Source organism: Triturus cristatus, chromosome 1_2 (assembly GCF_964204655.1).
Source record: "Triturus cristatus chromosome 1_2, aTriCri1.1, whole genome shotgun sequence".
NCBI classification, from domain to species: domain Eukaryota; kingdom Metazoa; phylum Chordata; class Amphibia; order Caudata; family Salamandridae; genus Triturus; species Triturus cristatus.
This window is the reverse complement of record NC_140580.1, coordinates 1,116,707,897-1,116,728,176: the sequence shown is the minus strand read 5'-3', so window position 1 is coordinate 1,116,728,176 and position 20,280 is coordinate 1,116,707,897. Positions and strand designations below refer to the sequence as shown.

The following is a 20,280-nucleotide window of genomic DNA, read 5'->3' as shown; positions in this document are numbered from 1 at the left end:
ATCACCAACTGAAACACAAGGACATGATAAGACACCTACAATCAGCTTAATTATGGTAGTGAAAACACATTGAAAATCCTTGTTCCAGTTCGTTATGTGTCCTAACACCCATCTGGTAGCAAGTAGCAGGTATACTCCAACTGCCTGGTGTTTAATAAATATCAAAGGAATCGCTAGTGGGCTGCCTACAATCAGGGTCACAGAATCTGCACGGACACCAAAATAAAAATGCCCCCTATTGGTGAATTAAATGGCTGAAAATGTGGTACATGTCTGCATCAATAAGCTAATTATAATGCACATTATCATGCAAGAGGAGAACAACAATAGACTACTGCCAAGAATATCTGTGCATTGCAATCACAAAAAGTACAGATATATGTATGCCAGATTCAGAGAGGTCCATTTGAATTCTATATCATGCATTACAATATTTTAGCTTTCTCTCACTAGAACCTTGCTCTGCCCAAGAAAAGTTAATGTTAACTGCTACTTTAATAGCGCATAACCACCACCAGGTCTCTTAGCGCTTTGAGAGAGGGGTCGGATACCCACTGCAGCTCCCAGGAACATGCGCAACAGATGATTAGATAGTGTCCAACGCCTCCCTGAACAGGAGCGTTTTAAGGCGTTTCCTGAAAGGGAGGAGAGCGCATTCCTTGCGGAGGCCATCGGGTAGCTTGTTCCAGCGTTGCAGGAGCAGGACAGAGAGGGTTCTGCCTCCCCTGGATAGCGCGTTAAACCGGGGGACTGCCAGCAGACAGCTCTCGGCGCACCGGAGTTTACGGCCTGGCACATAGATTTGAAGACACTCTTTAATGTAGGCCGGGGCCTGGCCGTAGATTGCTTTGTGGGTAATACAAAGGCCCTAGAATTTTGCCCTCTGCCTGATGCGGAGCCAGGGAAGCTTGCGCAAGAGAGGGGCCGCATGTGCCCTTCTGGGAAGCCTGAAGATCAGCCTAGCTGCATCATTCATGTTCACCTCTAATTTGTTGGTTAGTTTTTCCGGTAGGCCGATGTATAGGGCATTCCCGTAATCTAATCTGGACAGGATAGTGGCTGATACTATCATCTGTGGAGCTGCAGTCGAGAGGAAGAGGGGCAAGTCTCTGCATGCCAGTGAACGTACCAGTCACGGTCGCGACTTGGTTGGACATAGAGAGGTCAGCATCTATCTTGATGCCCAGACTTTTGACAGCCGTGACCGGCGTGGGGGTTGTGCCAAGCTCTTGGGGCCAGAAACGGTCACTCCAGGGGTTTGTCTTCCAGGGGATGACCAGGACCTCCATTTTGTCTGGGTTGACCTTCAGAGAGTTGGTCGTCATCCAGTTCACGGTGTATCTAAGAATATTTTGAATCAATGAGGGGGCCTGCTTGGAGTTGTTGATCTGGAGGATGAGCTGTGCGTCATCCGCCTAGTTAAAGACTAAAGTTAATGTGAACATTTATTAGCCCATGTTTCATTAAAACTCTCCCACATTGTTGTACCAAAATACATGTATGCCTTCCTTATTTATGCACATTAGGGCATTCTCTGCTCATGTGCATGCTTATATTATGTGAATTTCGGTTCATTACCCCTAGAGAGGAATATAATAGACATGCAGTATCCCTCTCTGTGACATTAGTGCACACTGCATATGCTAATTTGCAAACCCTGCCCCTCCAAAACGTTTGTTTTGTTTAGGGCTGGTGCCCCCTGTACTCTACTATTTAGTACTTGCGGTTTTCAGTATATGTATGGACTTAAATATACAAACGCTCTGTTGTTAAAAGCCTTAAAATAGCGAACGTGGTTATTTGATCAACTGGGCGAAATCAGTCCTTCACGTCCTACATGGACCCATACCACAACTCCCTAGAGGAGTAACACTATCGGTGGCGGAGAATGGGTTCCGATACCTCGGCATCGACGTCACGCCTGACCCAGCCCTATTTTTTTAACGCAACCTACTTCCACCCCTTCGAAGACTCCGGAGCGATGTCAAACACTGGCATTCACTTCCGTTGACTTTGCTGGGGAGAGCAGCCCTGTTCAAGATGATGGCCCTCCCGCGCTTCCTGTATGTGCTGCAAAATACGCCCATGCCGATCCCAGACTCCTACTTTAAATTGGTGGAGGCGGAGGTGGGTGGTCTCCTGTGGGAGGGCGGGCCCCACCGCATAGCTCTCTGCAAACTGATGAGGAGTTGGTACGACGGGGGGGAATCGCTCTACCCAACATACGTTTATATTACTGGGCCTCCCAGCTCACGGTAATCAATCAATGGCTGCATGCGCCGCAGGATGATCCGGCCCTTCGTATGGATAGGCATAAGATGGGGGTGACAGGAGTACTTTGTGCCTTGTACGATAAATCCCTGAAAAATACACTAACGGGCCCCACAAAACACACCATATACATATGGCACACGGCGCAGCGCAGGCTTGGTTCGGAGGGGGTGATCACTCGACAAACGGCATTATGGGTCTCCCCCGCGATAGGCATGATGCATTTAAGTAAAGAATTTGCGGGGTGGGACCTGATAGGCATCTCCAAGGTCGGTGACCTCTGGAAACGGGGTGAGGTGGTCCCGTTTGAGCAACTGCAGATGGAATATCAGCTAAAACGGGCGGAAAGCTTCAAATTTCTGCAAATTCAACATGCATTAAGAAACGTCATACCTAGGGGGACCACCGCACCCGAGTCCTCCCCACTCGAGGATAGTTTGCTCACAGATTATCTGACCAAGAAAGCTATATCATTGACGTATCGTAAGTTGGTGAACCATCAAAAAGACCCCACAGAACTTCTCAAAAGGAAGTGGGAGGTAGAGATAGGAGACATGGATGAGCACGAATGGCAGGAAGCGTTGGCGTCCCCGCGGGAGGTGGCGGTTTCATCCAAACTAAAATTGGTGCAGCTTAAAATACTGCACAGGATATACTACACTAGATCCACACTACATAAAATAGGGAGGGCGGATGATCCGCTTTGCCTGCGGAGATGCGGCCTCCAGGGTACCTTTTTTCATACTATTTGGGACTGCCCTGCCATTGCTGGATATTGGAGGGAGGTTATGGCAACGGTCTCGCGAATAACTGGTCATGATGTTCCCCCGGAGCTTCGGATGTGTTTATTGAATGTATGGGATGATACAGACCTCAACCACGCCGAACAAACCTGGGTGACCATAGGACTAGTATTGGCAAAGAGGAATATTGCACGACACTGGGGGGCGCACTCAACCCCCTCGCACGCATGGTGGTGTCGTGACTTAGATGGCGCCATGATAGCGGAGAAGGTGGTAAGTAGTAATGGGGGTTGCCCCCGGCGATGGCAGCGGATATGGGGACAGTGGAACACATTCAGGGGTCATATATGCGAACCCCCGCTGTCGGGATCAGAGTCCGACCTCAGCGAATAATACAGCGGGTACACTTCACTATTAGAGGGGACGGGGTCCACGTTTGGGAATGCTTTCAGGAAGCTACCTGTGTTATATGCAAAGATGACGTATGGCCACTAAAGAGTGCTATCACCAATGTTAAAGTCAACAGATATGATTACAAAATGTGTCTTGAGAATGAACTCTGTATGATGAAAGGTGCATTATTAATGTTAATAAAAATTGTTTAAAAAAAAAAAATAGCGAACGTGTCACAAATTGTGGCTTAAGCGAGGACGGAGGGGCAAAAGACTGACTAGTGAAGTGGTGAATTAAAACACCAGCCTCGTTGCACTTGCACTTCCTTGAAGGCCTGCTCAGGATCCAGTAAAGTCTGTCTCACATGTTCCATTTCTGAAGTGAAGCCAGCAGTGGCAAGTGGCAGTGATCAGAGCTGACTTGCAACTTTTTGTGTATTAACAAGTTTATGTGCAGGAGAGTGGTGTAGCGAAACTTGAGCCCCCTGGTCCCCCTGCAAAAACACATGGATGCCCTCTATACCCCAGACTCAGTCAGAACCTCTCAGGCCATAATAAATTAAATTGAGGGTGTCAAGTATTCATATTATAACTAATATCGAATTGCATATAGATTTGTATTAACGTTTGCCTCGTGAAAAAACTTGCAACGGTCCAAAATGATGTTGGTTTTAGTGTTGGGAATTAATTTGGCATGGTTTCATTGTTGTTTTTCACCATGATGAATTAATTTCTGTTTTTGTGAAGTATGCCAATAAACATACTTCCTTAATTGTAACTCACATTTTGGTACATTAACATAGATTTTCACCTTCACCTTCTAATCATGGCAAAGTGTTACATTCTTTAAAACCTTCTTTGCCTAATCAATATAGCAATGTACCTTGCATTTTATATGTAGATACTCAATCAATGCTGTAGGTAAACGAAGCTCTGTTCTGCTAATCCGTCCCTAACTTTCCAGAAGTGTCAGAGACAGGCCAGCTCGCTGAGTCGCTCTTGGTTACTCAGCGAGTCTGTTACATTTTTGCAAATTTTCTTCTGTCTGTTTATTCTTAAATGCATGGTGACAAGAGGGGCAGATAAGATTCTTGCTGTTTCTCTTGCTAAGCCACTGCAGTTTTTTGTGAGCTTCTTGAGCTGTGCAGGGTGGGAGCAACTTAAAGGACAGCCAATAAAAACGAAGCCCTCAGAGAGGCCAAGGCTCTACCCCTCCCCCCTAATGGCCGCACTATGGTTTAGCAAGAGAAACAGGAAGAATCTTATCTGAGCCTCTTCTCACCATGCATTTAAGAATAATCAGGCTGACGGTAGAAAGGTTGCAAAACTGTTTCAGACTCGCTGAGTAAACAAGAGTGACTCCGTGAGCCGGCCTGCCTCTGACGGTTTTGGAAAGTTAGGGATGGGATTAGCAGAATGGAGCTGCTTTTACCTGCATTGAATCTCCAAGAGCAAAGGAGATAGAGCGGCCCCGGCTCTACCCCGCTCTCTCCGTCAATGTCCACGACCGCAGAGCCCGAAAGGAAACAAGAGAGGAGAAGAGCAGCCTCTAGAAACTGTCCGGGACAGGAAACCAATGCCTAGTTGAAATGTAAACTCAACGTATGCCATAGAAAGTACATACATTTAGCCTGTGAGGTGCGCTGGAGTGAAGTCACCGTAATTAAGCAAACTGCGGTCGAAAATGTAAAAGCAGCGTCCGAGACAGGAAAGCAATGCCTCGTTAAAATGTAAACACGATGTCTTTAACCCCTTGCATGCCCGCCCCTTTCCCCGCCCAGTGCCGCGCTTTGCATTAGCGGGCGGAGTTCATGACGAGCTGGACTCGTCATGGGCACAGCGCCACCGCAGCCCATGACGAGTCCAGCTCGTCATGGGCACTGAAGGGGTTAAGCCTTAATGCAAAATATAAACAAGGAGTCTGCCACAAAAGAGCGATGCCTCCTTTAACAAGCCCTAACCCAAAGGAATAAAACAAGGAGTGAGCACAAATCCACGTTAATGAAAGAACACAGAAATGCACATGTAGCAGGAGCGGTCAGCAAAAGGAGAGAGAAATTGGACATGATGATGAAACAGAGGCACACATTTCTAAAAGACACAAACAGGAACCAATGAAAACAAGTATTGGCCGCAGGCCGTAAAAGTAACGCGGCCGCGAAAGCGGGGACGCGCTCTGTGGTGGGGAGGGGCGGAGCGAGGCACGCTATAAGGGTGCCGCGAGGAAAGCCAGATGGCGGCTGTGCTCGCGCGCGTAACCGCAAGCTTGAGGCCAGTAAAAGCATGTGGTCGGACTTTTAAAAGCCCACTTACTAAATGTCTCGCCAGAGCAGCGCATGCGCTAGCTCAGGCAAGACCTAAAAAGCTACTAAGGTAAAATCTACAACTAGAGGCAGCTTGAGACATATGCACAGCATAACTGAAATTGGATTTCTACTCAACTTAATTTTCTATACCCAAGAGCATTACATTTTTAGGATATTTTGAAGTGCAATGGATGGAAAACTTTCCAGTATTTACAAAAACTTGTTGGTTCTTGATAAATGAAGGGACAACCTACACTGCACTGTAATCAAGAGAGAGGGTGTTCCCAAGTCAAGGCTGCTATGTGCTGCCCTGCAAGAAAAGTGTGCGTCTTTATTGATGTCTCCAAAGGTTGAAGTCCTTTGTTGTAGCCGACACCACTATATTAACTGATGCTGGAAACAATTTAGCAGCCGGCCCATCTGAACTTCTGAGACTTATTTTACGTTCACCATGCATTGGGGAATCACTTTAGACTGGAAGGAAGGGAGGCTTACCTTTTCGTGCCACTGCAGTAAAATTGCACTGCTGTTTTCTGTTGGTTTTTCAAACCCTTTGTAGATGTACTTCATTAATAAGTCAATACCGTTCCTGTCTAAGGTTTGTACTGCTTGTTCTATTTCACTGTTTTTGAAGGCTGTGAGGACTTGCAGGACGACTGCCTGGGCATGCTCCTAGAAAAAACAAAGTTTAAGAAAATATAAGAAACAAGCAAGTAAAATTATAATATGTGCTTGGTTGCACATATTAAGATTGCCATTCACTGAAAAAACACTTAGAAGAAAATGTTATGAAGTTGGCTTGTGTTGAAAATGAGTTGGAGGTGCTATGAGCTGATCAAGAGAAAACTGTGTTTCATGACGCTTGCAAAGCACTGGACTGGGAAGGCACTTTCTAAACTAAATCATCCAGGAATTGGGACACCATCGCAATGATGATCACTTCAAAACCCAACATCAATATGATCAAGGCTACTTGGAAGACAGTGGTAGGTTCATTAAACAACCTGCCATGCAGGGGGTTTAGAGTGAAGAACAAAACCAGTTAGTTTAAATAAAATGCAGTGAATTTTGGACTGTGCTTCAACAGGGATTCTCCTTCGTGGTCGATATGCACTTTAATGGGGACCGGTTCACAGGAATGAAAAGATTTAGTTCACTTTGCAAGGTGACCTGTAGTTGAAGATCATACCCTGCCCAGGAAAACCCAAGAGAGGTGACGAGAAGATCAGTTTATTCCAAGAGATCGCCAGCCCTCTGATCTTTAATCTTCAGACTATCCAACTGCATCTTAGGAGTGGAACATAACTTTCCTGCATATTTAAATACAAACCAAACTACACCACACCACACACAAACACAAAATCTTGTAACTTGTTCAAGGCAAATTAGGAAGGCAAGAGTTGAATTACCCAGCTCGAATCTATGGATTAAGTGGAGTGTTCCACTGCTATTAGTATTATACTGCTGTCAGATCTAATGTCACAGTAAAAGCTGCATTTCCTTGGAGTAATGGAAGCCTGATTCAACAGCCAAGAGTGTTGCCTTTTGTAGGACATGGCACAGCTTCTAGAACATTACATCATTGATAACTTCACCACTGACAACTGAAATATCATTGTTGACAACACTGTGCATGGCGGAGGCATGAGTTATAATTTCTTGAGTTATCTATAGATCGTAAACTTCAATGTCTTTTTAGTTTAAAATTGTATTTTAATTGGCATTTTTACCTTTTACGTCACTTTAACCTTTGTTTTTTTCAGTGAATACACAGAAAAAAACCAAGGGTTACAGTAACCTTATAATTAGGTGTTGAAATGGGATAAGATTTAATGCTTAAAAACCAGAAAACACTGAAATTCACAAGTTATAGTTTAGTGAACTAAAATCAACTTGTGCCCCATCATTCACTGCTTGAGAGAGGGAGAGTTCGTGTGTGTGTGTGTGTGTGTGTGTGTACCTGTGTGCAGGCCATGGCATTACAAATAAAAGTGTAAATTAGCACCACTGTAGTAATAAACACGCATTCACACATTATTACAGTGCAAAGGGGACAGTAGCATGAAATTAGCGTAAGAACATCATTGTCCACTGCCTCACAGATTACATGTTACTTTACACATGCACTCATGGTTTTACCTTGTGTTAAAACAAATGCATATGAAACAAGCATTTACAATGCAACGGTCTCGGCATGGTTAAAGTTAGAGCTATTGGCATTGCTCATGACATTATTTTTGTTTATGTTTTTGTTTTTAAAACATTTAAAGAAACGGCATTGTCATGAGCCATGCCAATAGCTCTAACTTTAACAATGCCGAGACCGTTGCATTGTAAATGCTTGTTATTTGGGGGAGCTGGTATTTTATAATATTTTCGATGTAGATGCAAACAAAATGCGCTACACGCTTCGTCGCCGTCCGGGGTAGTGGGCTCGGGTCACATGGCTCGGTATTTCATTTTTCGTTCCTCTTAATTTGAACTTCGCTCCTCACCCACCGGTTGGTGAGGTTCCTTGGCTGGGGCGCAGAGGTGTTCCCCGCGCTCGGCATAGAGCACACGGCAGAAGAACGGGTTGCTGGAGTGTATATATTTATTTGCTTGTCCAAGACGGTTTTCATCGTCTTCATAATAGAGTTCTTGCCATTTTGTCAGTTCTCATCAGTTTTTTTCTACGATTGGGTGAGCTGCCTTTTGGGGGTAGAGGGGCTAAGTAGAAGTTATCAATCCTTCCGAATAATTTCGAATAGTGCGGCCCCAGAATGTTTGTTGCTTCTTTTCCTTAAAGCAGAAAATGCCCCCCTTCCGCCCCCGGGGTCGTTAATTTGATCTCCGATGTGCCTGTAGGTAAAGTCCGAGCGGCTTGGGTCTGCTCCCTTAGATTCTTTTTTCTTTCTTTCTAATAAACGACAGGAGTCCGTCCGGTTTTGTCCCACCCCACATTGGCAAGCAGGTTGAGGATATATAACGAGCCGGAGACTACTAACCACGTTATATGTAAGCTTGATTCGACACTGGAGATCGGGGGTCCCGAATTCCGACCGAAACGAAGGGGCGTGTTCAGGGCACGTTCCCGAACGGCCGAACCGGACCTTGAGTCTCCACCGCTGACACAGACTTGTTCTTCACACAGGCCTGCCCCCCCCCCCCCTTTTATTGGCTAATTGGCCATGCATGAGTGACTTTTAAAAATGTCAGTGTTTGTTTACCCCCAAAAACGCCCACCGCGCCGTTTTCGCACCTTCGTGAAATAAACTGTCTAACAAACACTAGAACAAGCATTTACAAAATCGAGGAAATGTGTCTAGTTTCTCCGTCTAGTGAACCAGGCAGTGTAAAAGAGAAATACAGTCGAGAACAAGAGGAGAAAAGAACAGAGTCGACAGCTTCTGTGTTGATTGTGAAAATTAAATTTGTGGGGGGCGGGGTTAAATAAAGCCAACTGTCTGTGATGATGTGTTTAATAGAGAGAGCAAGGAGGCAGGGTGGTAGCACAACGTTTTTGTGTGTGTTTTTTAAGGCAAGGCAGCACTCGTACGGTGAAAAACAAGTAAAGAGGGCACCGGAAGACACCACCGCCTTTCTCCGAGGCAGAGCAGAAATGCCTCGGAGAAAGGCAGCGTCCTTTTCGGATTCGGGGGCGTGTTTTGCTGTTGTCTCCTCCCTGAGACTTCTCGCAAAAAACACGCCCCCCGATCCGAAAAGGACGGGGCCTAATAGGAATGACTGACCTCTTCTGCAATGGCTGGCCAGCATTCAAGAGGCCAGCCAATGAAGAACAGGGGAGAAGAGGGGCGGGTTCAAGCCCCTCTTCTCCAAGTCCTTAAATCTCGGAGCGAGACTGCGCAAGCGCAGCCGAGACCTAAAAATGCCATGGCATAAACCATACATGCAAACGCACATAGTGTAAGCTATTTATTACAATAGTTGGGGAAGGGAGGGGCATCATGATCCCTGCCCATACTCAACAATGGTAATAAAGTAGCATATTTTACTCTTTACATCTGCATACATACCATGTACTTACCGGCTTTCCCTGAGATTTTTGATGACGTTTTTGTTTTCCTCATTTTCTCCAATTTTTCTTAGACAATTTAATCATGTCACCAATGGACCATGGGGGTGATGTCCAGTGCACTCTGAAGGCTGCCCCTTGAGGTGGAATGGAGCCTTAATGGCAAGGCAAACCACCCACAGCTCGGGTTCATGTACAAGTGCTGGTCCAACATTGGCCAGAGGCCTGTGCTATCATCTCACCCAGATAGGCACCACAGTGCAGCAAAAAGGCATTCATGGCCACAGTACTCTGAGCTTGCGTGGGGTTAAAGGGATGACCAACCTGTGCAGATTCAGAGGAATAGACTGAGATCTGCACCAGAGTCCTGAGACTCCCCGATGGTAGAGCCACTGTCTCCGCAGACACCACAGAAAGACTCATCTGCAATCTGGCACCAACAGGAAACATAATGCCAAACAGATGGAAGACCCGCAAGACATAGTAGAGTCTGAAATCTTGGAATTAACTCCCAAATATATGCAATCCCGCAGGGAAAAAGAGTGCTATTCTCTGCAAAGAAGAGAGTTGACACTTTTGGGAGTTGGGGGTAATGCGAACATTGTGAAGGAGTCATTGTCCCCTGAAGGTGATACACCGCCAGAGACTCCACTGTCTTTGGCCTGAAGTCCAAGTACACACGTACATGGGCTGCTGACCATCACAGTGACACTGCCAACAAGTTTGTGAAAGATACTGGAGCGGTCTTCAGCCCATTGTAGAATTGTGAAATGAGTACAGGGATCCCATCATAAACCTCATTTAACGTCTCCGTGGGTGGGAAGAATTGGAAGATGGAAATAGGCAATCAGAAGATCCATGGACAACATCCAGTGGATGCCTGCATTTAAGGACAGCAATAATACGTTCAGGGACTACACCCTGCACCTGTACTGTTGAATGAACAAGTATAGAAGGCAAAGAGCAATGTTTACACTTCCATCCAAGCAAAAAAGTGGAGGGAATAGAATAGTGTACACCATCTTCTCAAGGCACCACCTAAATGTCGCCTTTGGCCACACGGCAAGAGCTGCTGCCTCCAAAACTTAGGGGTGCTACAGAAAACATGTCCTAGTGAAAGACGATTGGTCCTGAGAAAGGGGCAGTAAACTTAGGCCGTAGATGAAGGACCTAGCAATTTGTTGTGATCACCAACTTCTAGATGGAAAAAAATGGGCAACCATCTCCCCACTAGATAAGGACTTAAGGGGGGGGAAGGGGGTGTGGTGGAAAGTCAAGGGTTTTTTCAAGCAGCAAAGCCAGCAGTGGATGGTGGAGAGGGCATAGGACGCGGTTGGCTTTGTATCATAAATGCCTTGAAATAAACCAAGTAACGTTTGTGGTCTCATGACTTTTGATAGGTACTCACCCAAACTCATATTTGCCCCTTGTCCTGGGCATTACAGGCCACCAATGGCTCAGGCCATTGCCTCCCAGGATGTCATCCACAGTGCGAGACAGGAGTGTTGCCACCCAGGATTGTGGCTGTCATGTGTATTCCCCAGATGTTACCCCGGATAGAGAGGATTCTAAATTATTATTTTTTTAAAAACACTTAACACTGTACTTTGCATAACTGTATTTTCCTGCGTTTCTAAACTAGGCCTAATGTTTAACTTGAATTCTAACTCAGCAATGATGTGAGTTTTTATTGCTCTGCTCATCACATGGCAAAACGTGCACTTCTATATTGACAGGCTGTTCTTGAAGACTTCCGGTGGAAGCTTTCCTTTCTCTGCAACAAATTCAAGGACCTTACGCTTTAGCCACTGTAAGCCTATTCATCTCAGAAGACTGTCACTGTTTTGTTACTAGATTTGTATTGAGATACCCAATATTAGGTTAAAAAACAAGGGGGTAGTATTAAGATACACTTCGTGCATGCAGTTGGATAATGCTGCATTATTTTTGGTATTCAGATTTGTCAATTCAATTATCTTATGGTGACAATTTCACTGTGTGTTTTGTCATACAAGGGATCCTTCTGAGAGACGAGCCAAGTTTGGTTTGCCCAGATTTAGAGACCGGGCGTTAGTTAGTCTGTCTCTTACTTGGGAATTAGAATATTTTTGCTCTGGGATTCGACTTCCTGTCAGACTCTTTGCCGCTTCTGATTAAGCCTCATGATAATTGCCCATATTGATTTACCAGGCATTTCACGGTTATTTTTGCCTTCTGTACTGCGCTTTTAAAGTCCATTTAATAAACCTCCCTGGCTTCTAGCTCTCCCTGATCTTCTGCCTTCATGAGTCTCAGGACGTATTTAATACTGCCTACTTTCTAATGGCTTTAATTCTGTTAGGGGCACATTACCTCATCGATTCTGGAGGATAACACCGCTCTGATCTTGTGAAGACGCTTAATCTGTTATCTATCAGATTATCAAAGCAAGCATCACCACCCCTTCCTGACAATCATCATCCCAACAATCCTGTCTGCCTGTGGACAGCCCAAAATCTGTCACCTTTCGTCCCATCCGAGTAGGCTACAGAGTGAATAAAGTGTCCTGGGATTCGAGAATCTACTGCAGGAATAAATGATCCTACAGTCTATAAAAGCAACATCCAAGGCATGGCTTAGATCTCTGTCGAAGAGAGGTAGCCTCTGGTAGGGCTCAGCTTTTCACCTACGATACTGGCTATCTTGTGGCAATTATCTTCAAGTCAGACGTCAAGTACATCTTCCAAAATGTTTTCTGTTTGGGGAATCTTTTAAAATGTGATTGCTGCTTTCCTTGCATCCTTGGGATTACTCTACCTCTCTCAGCACGGTCTTCAAAGGCCTCAGAGAAGGAGACCGGTGGGTTCCACATCCTTACCGCAGCAACATTAAATTTTACAGGTTCGTGACGACTCGAGTCACACATGCAGCAATCGGGCAGGCTGATAAGGCTGTCTCTGCTGGCACTCTACTTTTCTGGAGTAGCCACAGACCTTCTACATTAGTGGTGGAATTGCCCGACTGGGAAGGCTAAGCTCAGCACACAACCCTTCAGTTCAACAGTTTTGTTTAAGCATTCCAGAGAGGAATCTGCCATCTCTCACCATTGAAGGGCATGTTAATGAGTGTGGCTTGGAAGTACCTGAAGAAGCCATTGGAACTCATCCAAGCGTAGCATTACAGCTGAGCCCAAGCACAAAGCAAAGATGCCCCCAGAATAGGGGTCTATGCTGCACTTCAAGATCTCTTTGGATGCATCCTTTCAGACACTGACCAGGTCTGAAAGAGCTTTTTCATGTGGTCTGGTGAACAGATCACCACCATGTTTGCTAATACTGACGGGGCATGCACATATCGGCTCAGGAGACCGTAGTAGTACAGCGGTCCAGACTGCTAGAAGCAGACTTTCTAGGGCACATTCATTTCTTTAACTCTAAAAGGGGGCACTGTGGGGAAGCATTCGGATTTTGCTTGGAGGATGACATTTGGACAAACAGACTTTACGGCGAGAGTATGAAAAGTATTGTATGGGGGGGGGGGGGGGCGGGTTACACGGAGCAAGCCAATGGCATCTCGGTCTTTGGCCCGCTGTGCCAGAAAAGGGTTTCTTTCAAGCGTCCAGGACAGGATCAAAGGCCCATAGAATGGAATCAAGGGCACAGTCATGGAGGAGGAGGGTTGCAACATTCCAGTCCAAATGTTAGATTTTGCCTCGGCAGACATTATGGTCAATTCCAAGCCTTTAGTTACGCTCCGAAAAGTCTTAAACGAGGAAACCTCTTCTTAGGTAGGCCTAAAGGGCTACGAGATTTCTCCTTCCTGTGAAGTGTCAAGGCCACATAAAATTTGTAAGCAACATCAATATTACAGTGGGGTATCACCATATTGTACACAACTGTATTTTGGAGAGTGTTGCAATTGCAGCAGAACAACTTCTCCGTCTGCACAATATCTCGGAGCCCTAGGAAAGTGCTCTGCCAAAGGATCATCAGTGAAATTCGGCTTAACTGGCTCTTGCAAGAGGAATAATTTCCTCACACAAAGGCTTTGTGAGTGGCACTGTCTTTGGCTGCTTTGTTCTGTGAATGCATCGGCGCCGATGGATATTCCTTCCGAACTTGGGAATGGCAGGCATTGACTTTTTTTGGGGTCAGAGCCAGTGAATTTGCAGCATCAGAAGTTGAGATTACATAATCTGACAGCTAATCTGCGCTCGCATGATGATGGTTTACAAGAGACATGACGTATTTACACAAAAAAATAACAAAAAATAAAAAGCAGAGCGTTCATGGCAGACATATTTGCATGGTAGGCATGTAAATTCTGCCTTTATCCATAGGTAAAACAATCTACTGGGATTCAGAAGACAAGCGATGGCCCCTGTATGCCAACTCAACGGGCTTCTCTGAATCGTGCGAGAGCTTCGTTGTCAAGAATTGGCTATATTAGCACTAGATGAGAACTAGATGATGGTGTAGTTTATGCAAGACAAGCAGCTGATTTTTCGAGTTCTTGGTCACAGTAACAGCCGCTACTGGTAAAGCAATTTAAATAGCATATTTCCTTGAAATCATGTCACTCACTTTCTTGTGGCAACACTTCATTTATCGGAGACAAACCGAAAAGAATGCAGGCTATAAATAGAGGCATTCAGAGGAGGAGGCAGAAAGCACACATCACACGCACACGTGAATGGACCGCCAAATACCTTTGCTGCCGGGTTCTTGGAGTTGACTGGAGAATTCCGTAAGGCGGCGTGAAAGGCTCGCAGCACGTCCCCCGTACATCAGAGCAAGTCAAGGACAACAACAAGAACACACACTGAATAGTTTGAGGGAGTTGCAAAGCCCCCTCCCCTTCATAATGCAATAGTTCATTTTATTCCATCCAGTAAGAGAGCTGTAAAAACAGTGCTCTGCTTTCAGAGCCATGAAGTAAATCCCTACATATGTGCATCATGAACAAATGTGCTGAGGCTCGTGGCTACTAAGACTTGTAAAATATTTGGCATCAAACGCAGGGACAGCACTTCGTTTTCATTATGGTTCCATCACGGAGAACTGTGCAACAAAAACAAAAAAGATGTTGGATTCCTTTAATTCGCACATGCGCAGTTCTACACTGCTCTGACTACACAAGTGGCCAAAGGCCATCGTTCGCCATCAGAGTGACGACATAACAGGGAGAACATTATTTTTTTGCCTTTAAACCAAAGGCAGATGCAGTGGCAAGGACTGCCATGCACCCAGGGTCTGTTGTAAGAAAGGAGCAGGTTGGTTGCTGCTCCTCGCCACACGCAGAAAGAGCTCCATCATCAGGAACCTAAACATGCAAGGCCATGTGAAAACAGAGGGCTAAAACAAAGCAGGTGGGCAGATGGCCAACATTTGAAATGGTTTTACGTAGAGAGAAAAATGACCATAAACTAAGGCGAAGCTGCAAAACAGTAGTGTAATCAGTGATTAATTTGTGCCGGTCGTTTAGGCTGGTGGGCCCTAGCTGAAATCTTTGGGGACCAGGACATATTTTCCATCAACAAACTTTGACCAAGTAACAGTCACAAAAAGACAAAGAAGAGGGAAAATGATAGAAAAACAGAGGAGACAAAGGGAAAAGAGGAGACAAAGGGAAAAAAACAAGGATAAAAGTGCAGAAGTGGAAAGAAAAAAAGAGGTAGGAAGTGTAGGGTAGTTGAAGAAAGACATGAGGTAGAATCAAGACAAGGAAGCCTCAGAATCCAGCAAACCCAACAGCTGGCAATTTACCAAAAACTTTTGACTCGTCACATTTATTTTAAAACAAAATTCAGTACTGCACATAATTATTGTGTATGGCTTTCCCAATGTTCCTTCCTTGCTAGTGTATATTCCCCTCTCGAATGAAGTGTGCATGGTGAACAAAAAGGCTCGACTATCAAGTTATAGCAGACTACCTGGTACTGGCCACCGTGTTTTCTAGGCTGTGGTAAGTAGTGACACCAAAGAGCACCAAAAATCATCAAAGCTTGAAATAGATCTGGAATGGTGCAGACTGGTGCTCGGCACCATAAAACCGTATTGGAACAGCTCAGATGGGTCGTTCCATGTTGGAAGTTTGTCACTGTACGCCGTACCAGTAAACTCATGAGGTCTGAGGATTACCACGGACAAGGTGAACAATATAGATTGACTGTATGCCTTTTTTAAATCTTATACAGATATTCCCAAACCCTAGTTTGAATGAAGTCTCGAACGGTACTTTGGACATCTGTGCAAGAGCGTTATGCGTTAATTTTGTTTTAGCATTACTGAAACTATAAATTCCATCATGTCTAAAATAAAACAAGTCATCACAAAATTGGCTTGAGACCACCAGCTCTGTAGTATATATCCATCTTCAGCATTCAGAAAGGGAAACCACTTCTATTTCTCAGGAACACCTAGGGCCTCAGGGGGTTACCTGCAAGCCTGTGTCATTTGTTCCCTAAACTGGCCTACATTTGCAAATGATAAAAAAAACAGGCTTTGCCATTACTAAGATAGACTGGCTGGAAATAGACAAGGAATCACGATCTCTCAAAGTCTGGGTAATTCTGCTGAACTAAATCGAGTGGACTTTCTTCCAATAAGGTCTGTGTTTTAGTATATTGCTGGATATTCCCAAGTCACATGTTACAGATTTAAACGTTATCTTTTTACTATAATGGTTACCAACGCGGACGGCAGTCGTACACAACATGAACAAGACCTGCTCTACGCCTGTTCTCAGACTGGCTACTCTACAGACGCACTAGCATGGCTGACGCATAAACTCAAATCTAAGTTTAGAAACTCAGTCTGCAGTGTGATGCAGAAAATAGCCTGCTCTTTGGCTTCTGCGCTTCACAGAGGCCCAGGGCACATTAGTATTGTGGAAAGCAGCTATGGTTTAATCCACAGGGCTCATTTTGGAAATAAACAGAGCCACTCACAGAAGATCATGGTAGATTCAGAACAGATGATGTGCACCTGTTGCCGGCACCAGTATGTACGAGGGAATGAAAGATTTCTTTTTATGGACTTGCTAAGCGCAGTAGGTCATGTTTTTACAACCCAAACATACCTTCCTGACAGTTTTTCTAGAGTGCCCAAAACTGGCAGAGAAGTCCCAGCACACCTTACTGGAACTGAAAACCCTCGCCGCCCTCTCTGCAGTCTGCTGATGTTGATGTGTCTTGGTGCTACCAAGTGCTGAGCATCCCTCAGCTTCTGCTCTGTGCACACAGGCGTTCACAGGCTTTGCACTCTGTTTGGGCTGTACATGTGTTATGCACTTGACAACTCTTGCACGCTGCATGTGGTAGAAAGGGCTTTTCTAAAGGTTGCGTTTCATCTCCATACCAAGCACTGCTATTCTTGCTGAAAAGAGTCAGAAGATTAATCTGAAGACACTTCGAGCATTAGCAGGTCAAAGGGCACATGGGGATTGTATAAGTATTAGATGCACTTTGAGGTACAAGAAAAAAAAACTTAGAAGTCTGTAGAAGCAAATCTGTAAAAAAAAAAAAATAGGACAAAACTAATACATGGAAAATGGTCTCAACGTCTGAATCGGTAAAGGGAAGAAGTCAGAGCAAGATACCATGCAACGAAGTCTTGGGTGCCATCTCAAGCCTGACTGCCCAAAAATAGTGTTGCAATGTCATCCCATTTCATTAGCAGTCGAACCAAAGCCTTCAGCAAACTACAACTGGGGTCAAAATTGCCTAAGACAGTAAAAGAAGACGACGGCACAATAAAACTGAATTGCCCAGCTACGCGTTTGATAGGGCTAAGATGGGTATAAGGGCATTTTTATGTCACATTTCACATCGCAGGGTGTGTTTATCAGTATCTAAGGTTTCAACATGGATAACTTCGGTCTTGACGGAAGCAGTTCCAGCCGTCTGCGACTGCCAAACTTGCAGGAAAATGTATGATCAATGGGTAGGAGTCGAATTAGACATTAACTCGATTAATTTAAATCAGATGCATTGCATTTTAAAGACGTGTATTTATGAACAGGCAAGTCTATTTGGAATTTAACATAAATCAGCCACACATTCTGAAAGGAAGGAAGGCTTTTGTTTGCGCGAAAGGTGTAGAAGTAAGAAAACGTTCATACTATATTTAAAAAATATACAAAAAAAATAAAAAGAATTGCGTTTTATTGCAACTAACAAGTTACCACTATAAAGATTGAAAACAACACCGCCCACTTGAGGCAATCCCGAACTACAGAAGGAAGATAAAAACCAAAAAAGACAGAGGTAAAGAAGTCGTGTTCTCACGTGGAGGCTGCACCGATCCAATGAGGTCAGTGAGATGGATAACAAATACGTTTAGCAAGAGCTTCTCATTTTGCAATTTATTGCAACACTGCCTCTTGGCACACAAGTTTCCTTTTCCAAAGAAAGAGTGAAGTAAAAATGGACTCCTGAGAGGATGAAGACAGAACCTTGGCAGAGGGGACATCCTTTGGAACATCATTTCAACAAATCCTCGAAAGAGGAGCCAAAGGGCTCGGCACTGATGCACGGCACGTGCGTTACTATAGGCTTTCTACCGAATCACATGAAAACACGTATAATATCAGTGCAGCACGGAGGAGCTTGTAAACACATCTGAAAGGCACCATTTCTTCATGAAAATATTAAGTAAACCAAAGATATGATTCCAATTAAAAGGTTAACAGAATCCACATCTGTAATCACAGTCTGACCTACTGAGACAACATTCTGTGACAGAAAAAGCAGCATTAACGAAGACAAAGTCGTTGGCAGCACATTAACCTAGTGAATAATTTTCACATTGACACCCGTTTACCTTGGACTAGAAATACTTTTGGAGATGAGAAAGCAAATGCGTTTCATGTGACAAAAGTGCAACATGCGGGTGTCGTGAATAACCAATGTGAAGAATGTATGTATTTCTGGTTTCTGCTGAGCAGCAAATGCAGACACACTGCGCTTTGAGATGAACTGGTCAATCAAGTTTCCGATCAGATACATGTCCGACACAGCTAATTTGTATTTGCTCGAGAAACTCAAAAAAGTGAATTCATCTGTCCATGATCTTGGTGGGGTTATTTACAGAGTAAAATAAAGCCAGCTTGGGCCTGGCAGCAGGTTTCTTCAAAATTGGCCAAAACATGAAAAACTCGAAAGGTCTTGCAGGTCTGGTAGGAATTTCAATGGTTGTATCCTGGACAAGTAGAGATCTACATCCTAAAAGCTAGCAGCTGATTGTGCTCTGGAAAGGTGGTTTAAGCAGAAGATCAAAGACTGAATTATTTTGTAAAAGTAGAAAACTTGAGATGTAGCATAGGGTGCTAACTTGCAGTAACTTATGCACTCAAAAATATATAGTTATACAGTTGAATGTTGACATTTCTTTGACCAACATTTAAAGGCGGCCTTCTCAGCGAGTGTGAAGTGATACAAGGGTTACAGGCCTAATAAGAGTCAGACATCCTCGTTCTATTCTCTTTGAAATTTGGAAGCGCCTTCAAATATCACACAACTGAGGATGCATTACAATGATTCAAGGTGGACATGACCACCATGAGAATGAAGTCCATTATTACAGAAGTGGTGCTGACTGGTAACCCATTTTAGGAGACGTACGTAGAAGACAAAAAAAGGTGGCTTCAATTATCAAGAGCACTAACAAAGGAATGTTACTAGGACATCCATGTTGCCTGCCTTTAAGGTGCACATGGGAGAGGCGCAGCATGTCTACCTAATTGAAAGGAAGAGGCGATGGATCGACTAGGCACACGAGCAGGATTTAGACTCCAACACCATTTAAAGAGATCCAAAAGTAGAGAACACAGTGCTGCTAGGAGACTGCCACCCGGTGCTTATCAAGATCTCTCCTCCATTGAGTGGAGTCATTCACATACATGAGGTGAAAAACCCTTCCAGCATTTGATGATGCATACGAAAAGGCCATTATGATTTTGTGCTTTAAATTTTTCTAGAAGGGGATTTTGAGCCGGCCTCTGCTCCCAACTCCGGCAGTCTTTACTAGTTCATCAATTAGAAACACACTGATCAATGGTATCAAAGGCAGCCGATCAGACCCTTAGCAGAAGCTTAATGCCAAGGATGCGCCAACATGTCAGCAGATCTTGGTTATTTTTTGGGCGGTTGCGTTCGGTGTCATGGCGAGGCCGGAACGCGATTGATAATCATGTTGTAGACCATATATTTCCAGAAGCATGGTGTTAGGCGGTTATCAAGGTTACACAGTTGGTCAGATATTGGTATGCAGTGGACAACACTTCAGATCACAGTTCAGAAATATACGTCGATTGCAGGTTTACGCTTGAGACTTTGCCTGTTGGGAAGGAGGAATTTATTTAATTAGCGACTAGTGTACGAGAATAGGGAGGGTCAGGATGATGCCCTTTGCAATACAGATGTCGGTTTGGAGCAAAGATGCAACGGGCCAGGAAGATCTTTGTGATATCACACCCCTCTATGGGCCTGACTTCAAGTAAGGGTGTGTGACATCCTGATTTCTAAATCCTGACTGAATGCACTGGCCAGGTAAGGGAAGAAATCCTGGAAGTTT

At 44.6% G+C, this 20,280-nt stretch overlaps 1 protein-coding gene across 1 annotated transcript in view; it reads right to left on the bottom strand.

Annotated features, from left to right (window-relative positions):
* Positions 1 to 20,280, bottom strand: part of ARPC5L (actin related protein 2/3 complex subunit 5 like) — a 90,695-nt gene that overhangs the window by 27,303 nt on the left and 43,112 nt on the right. The window contains exons 2-3 of the mRNA XM_085613771.1: positions 14,415 to 14,487; positions 6,208 to 6,384 (exon numbers count right to left, since the gene is read on the bottom strand). Coding sequence (XP_085469897.1) covers positions 6,208 to 6,384; positions 14,415 to 14,487 — 250 coding nt within the window. The remainder of the gene's footprint in view (positions 1 to 6,207; positions 6,385 to 14,414; positions 14,488 to 20,280) is intronic.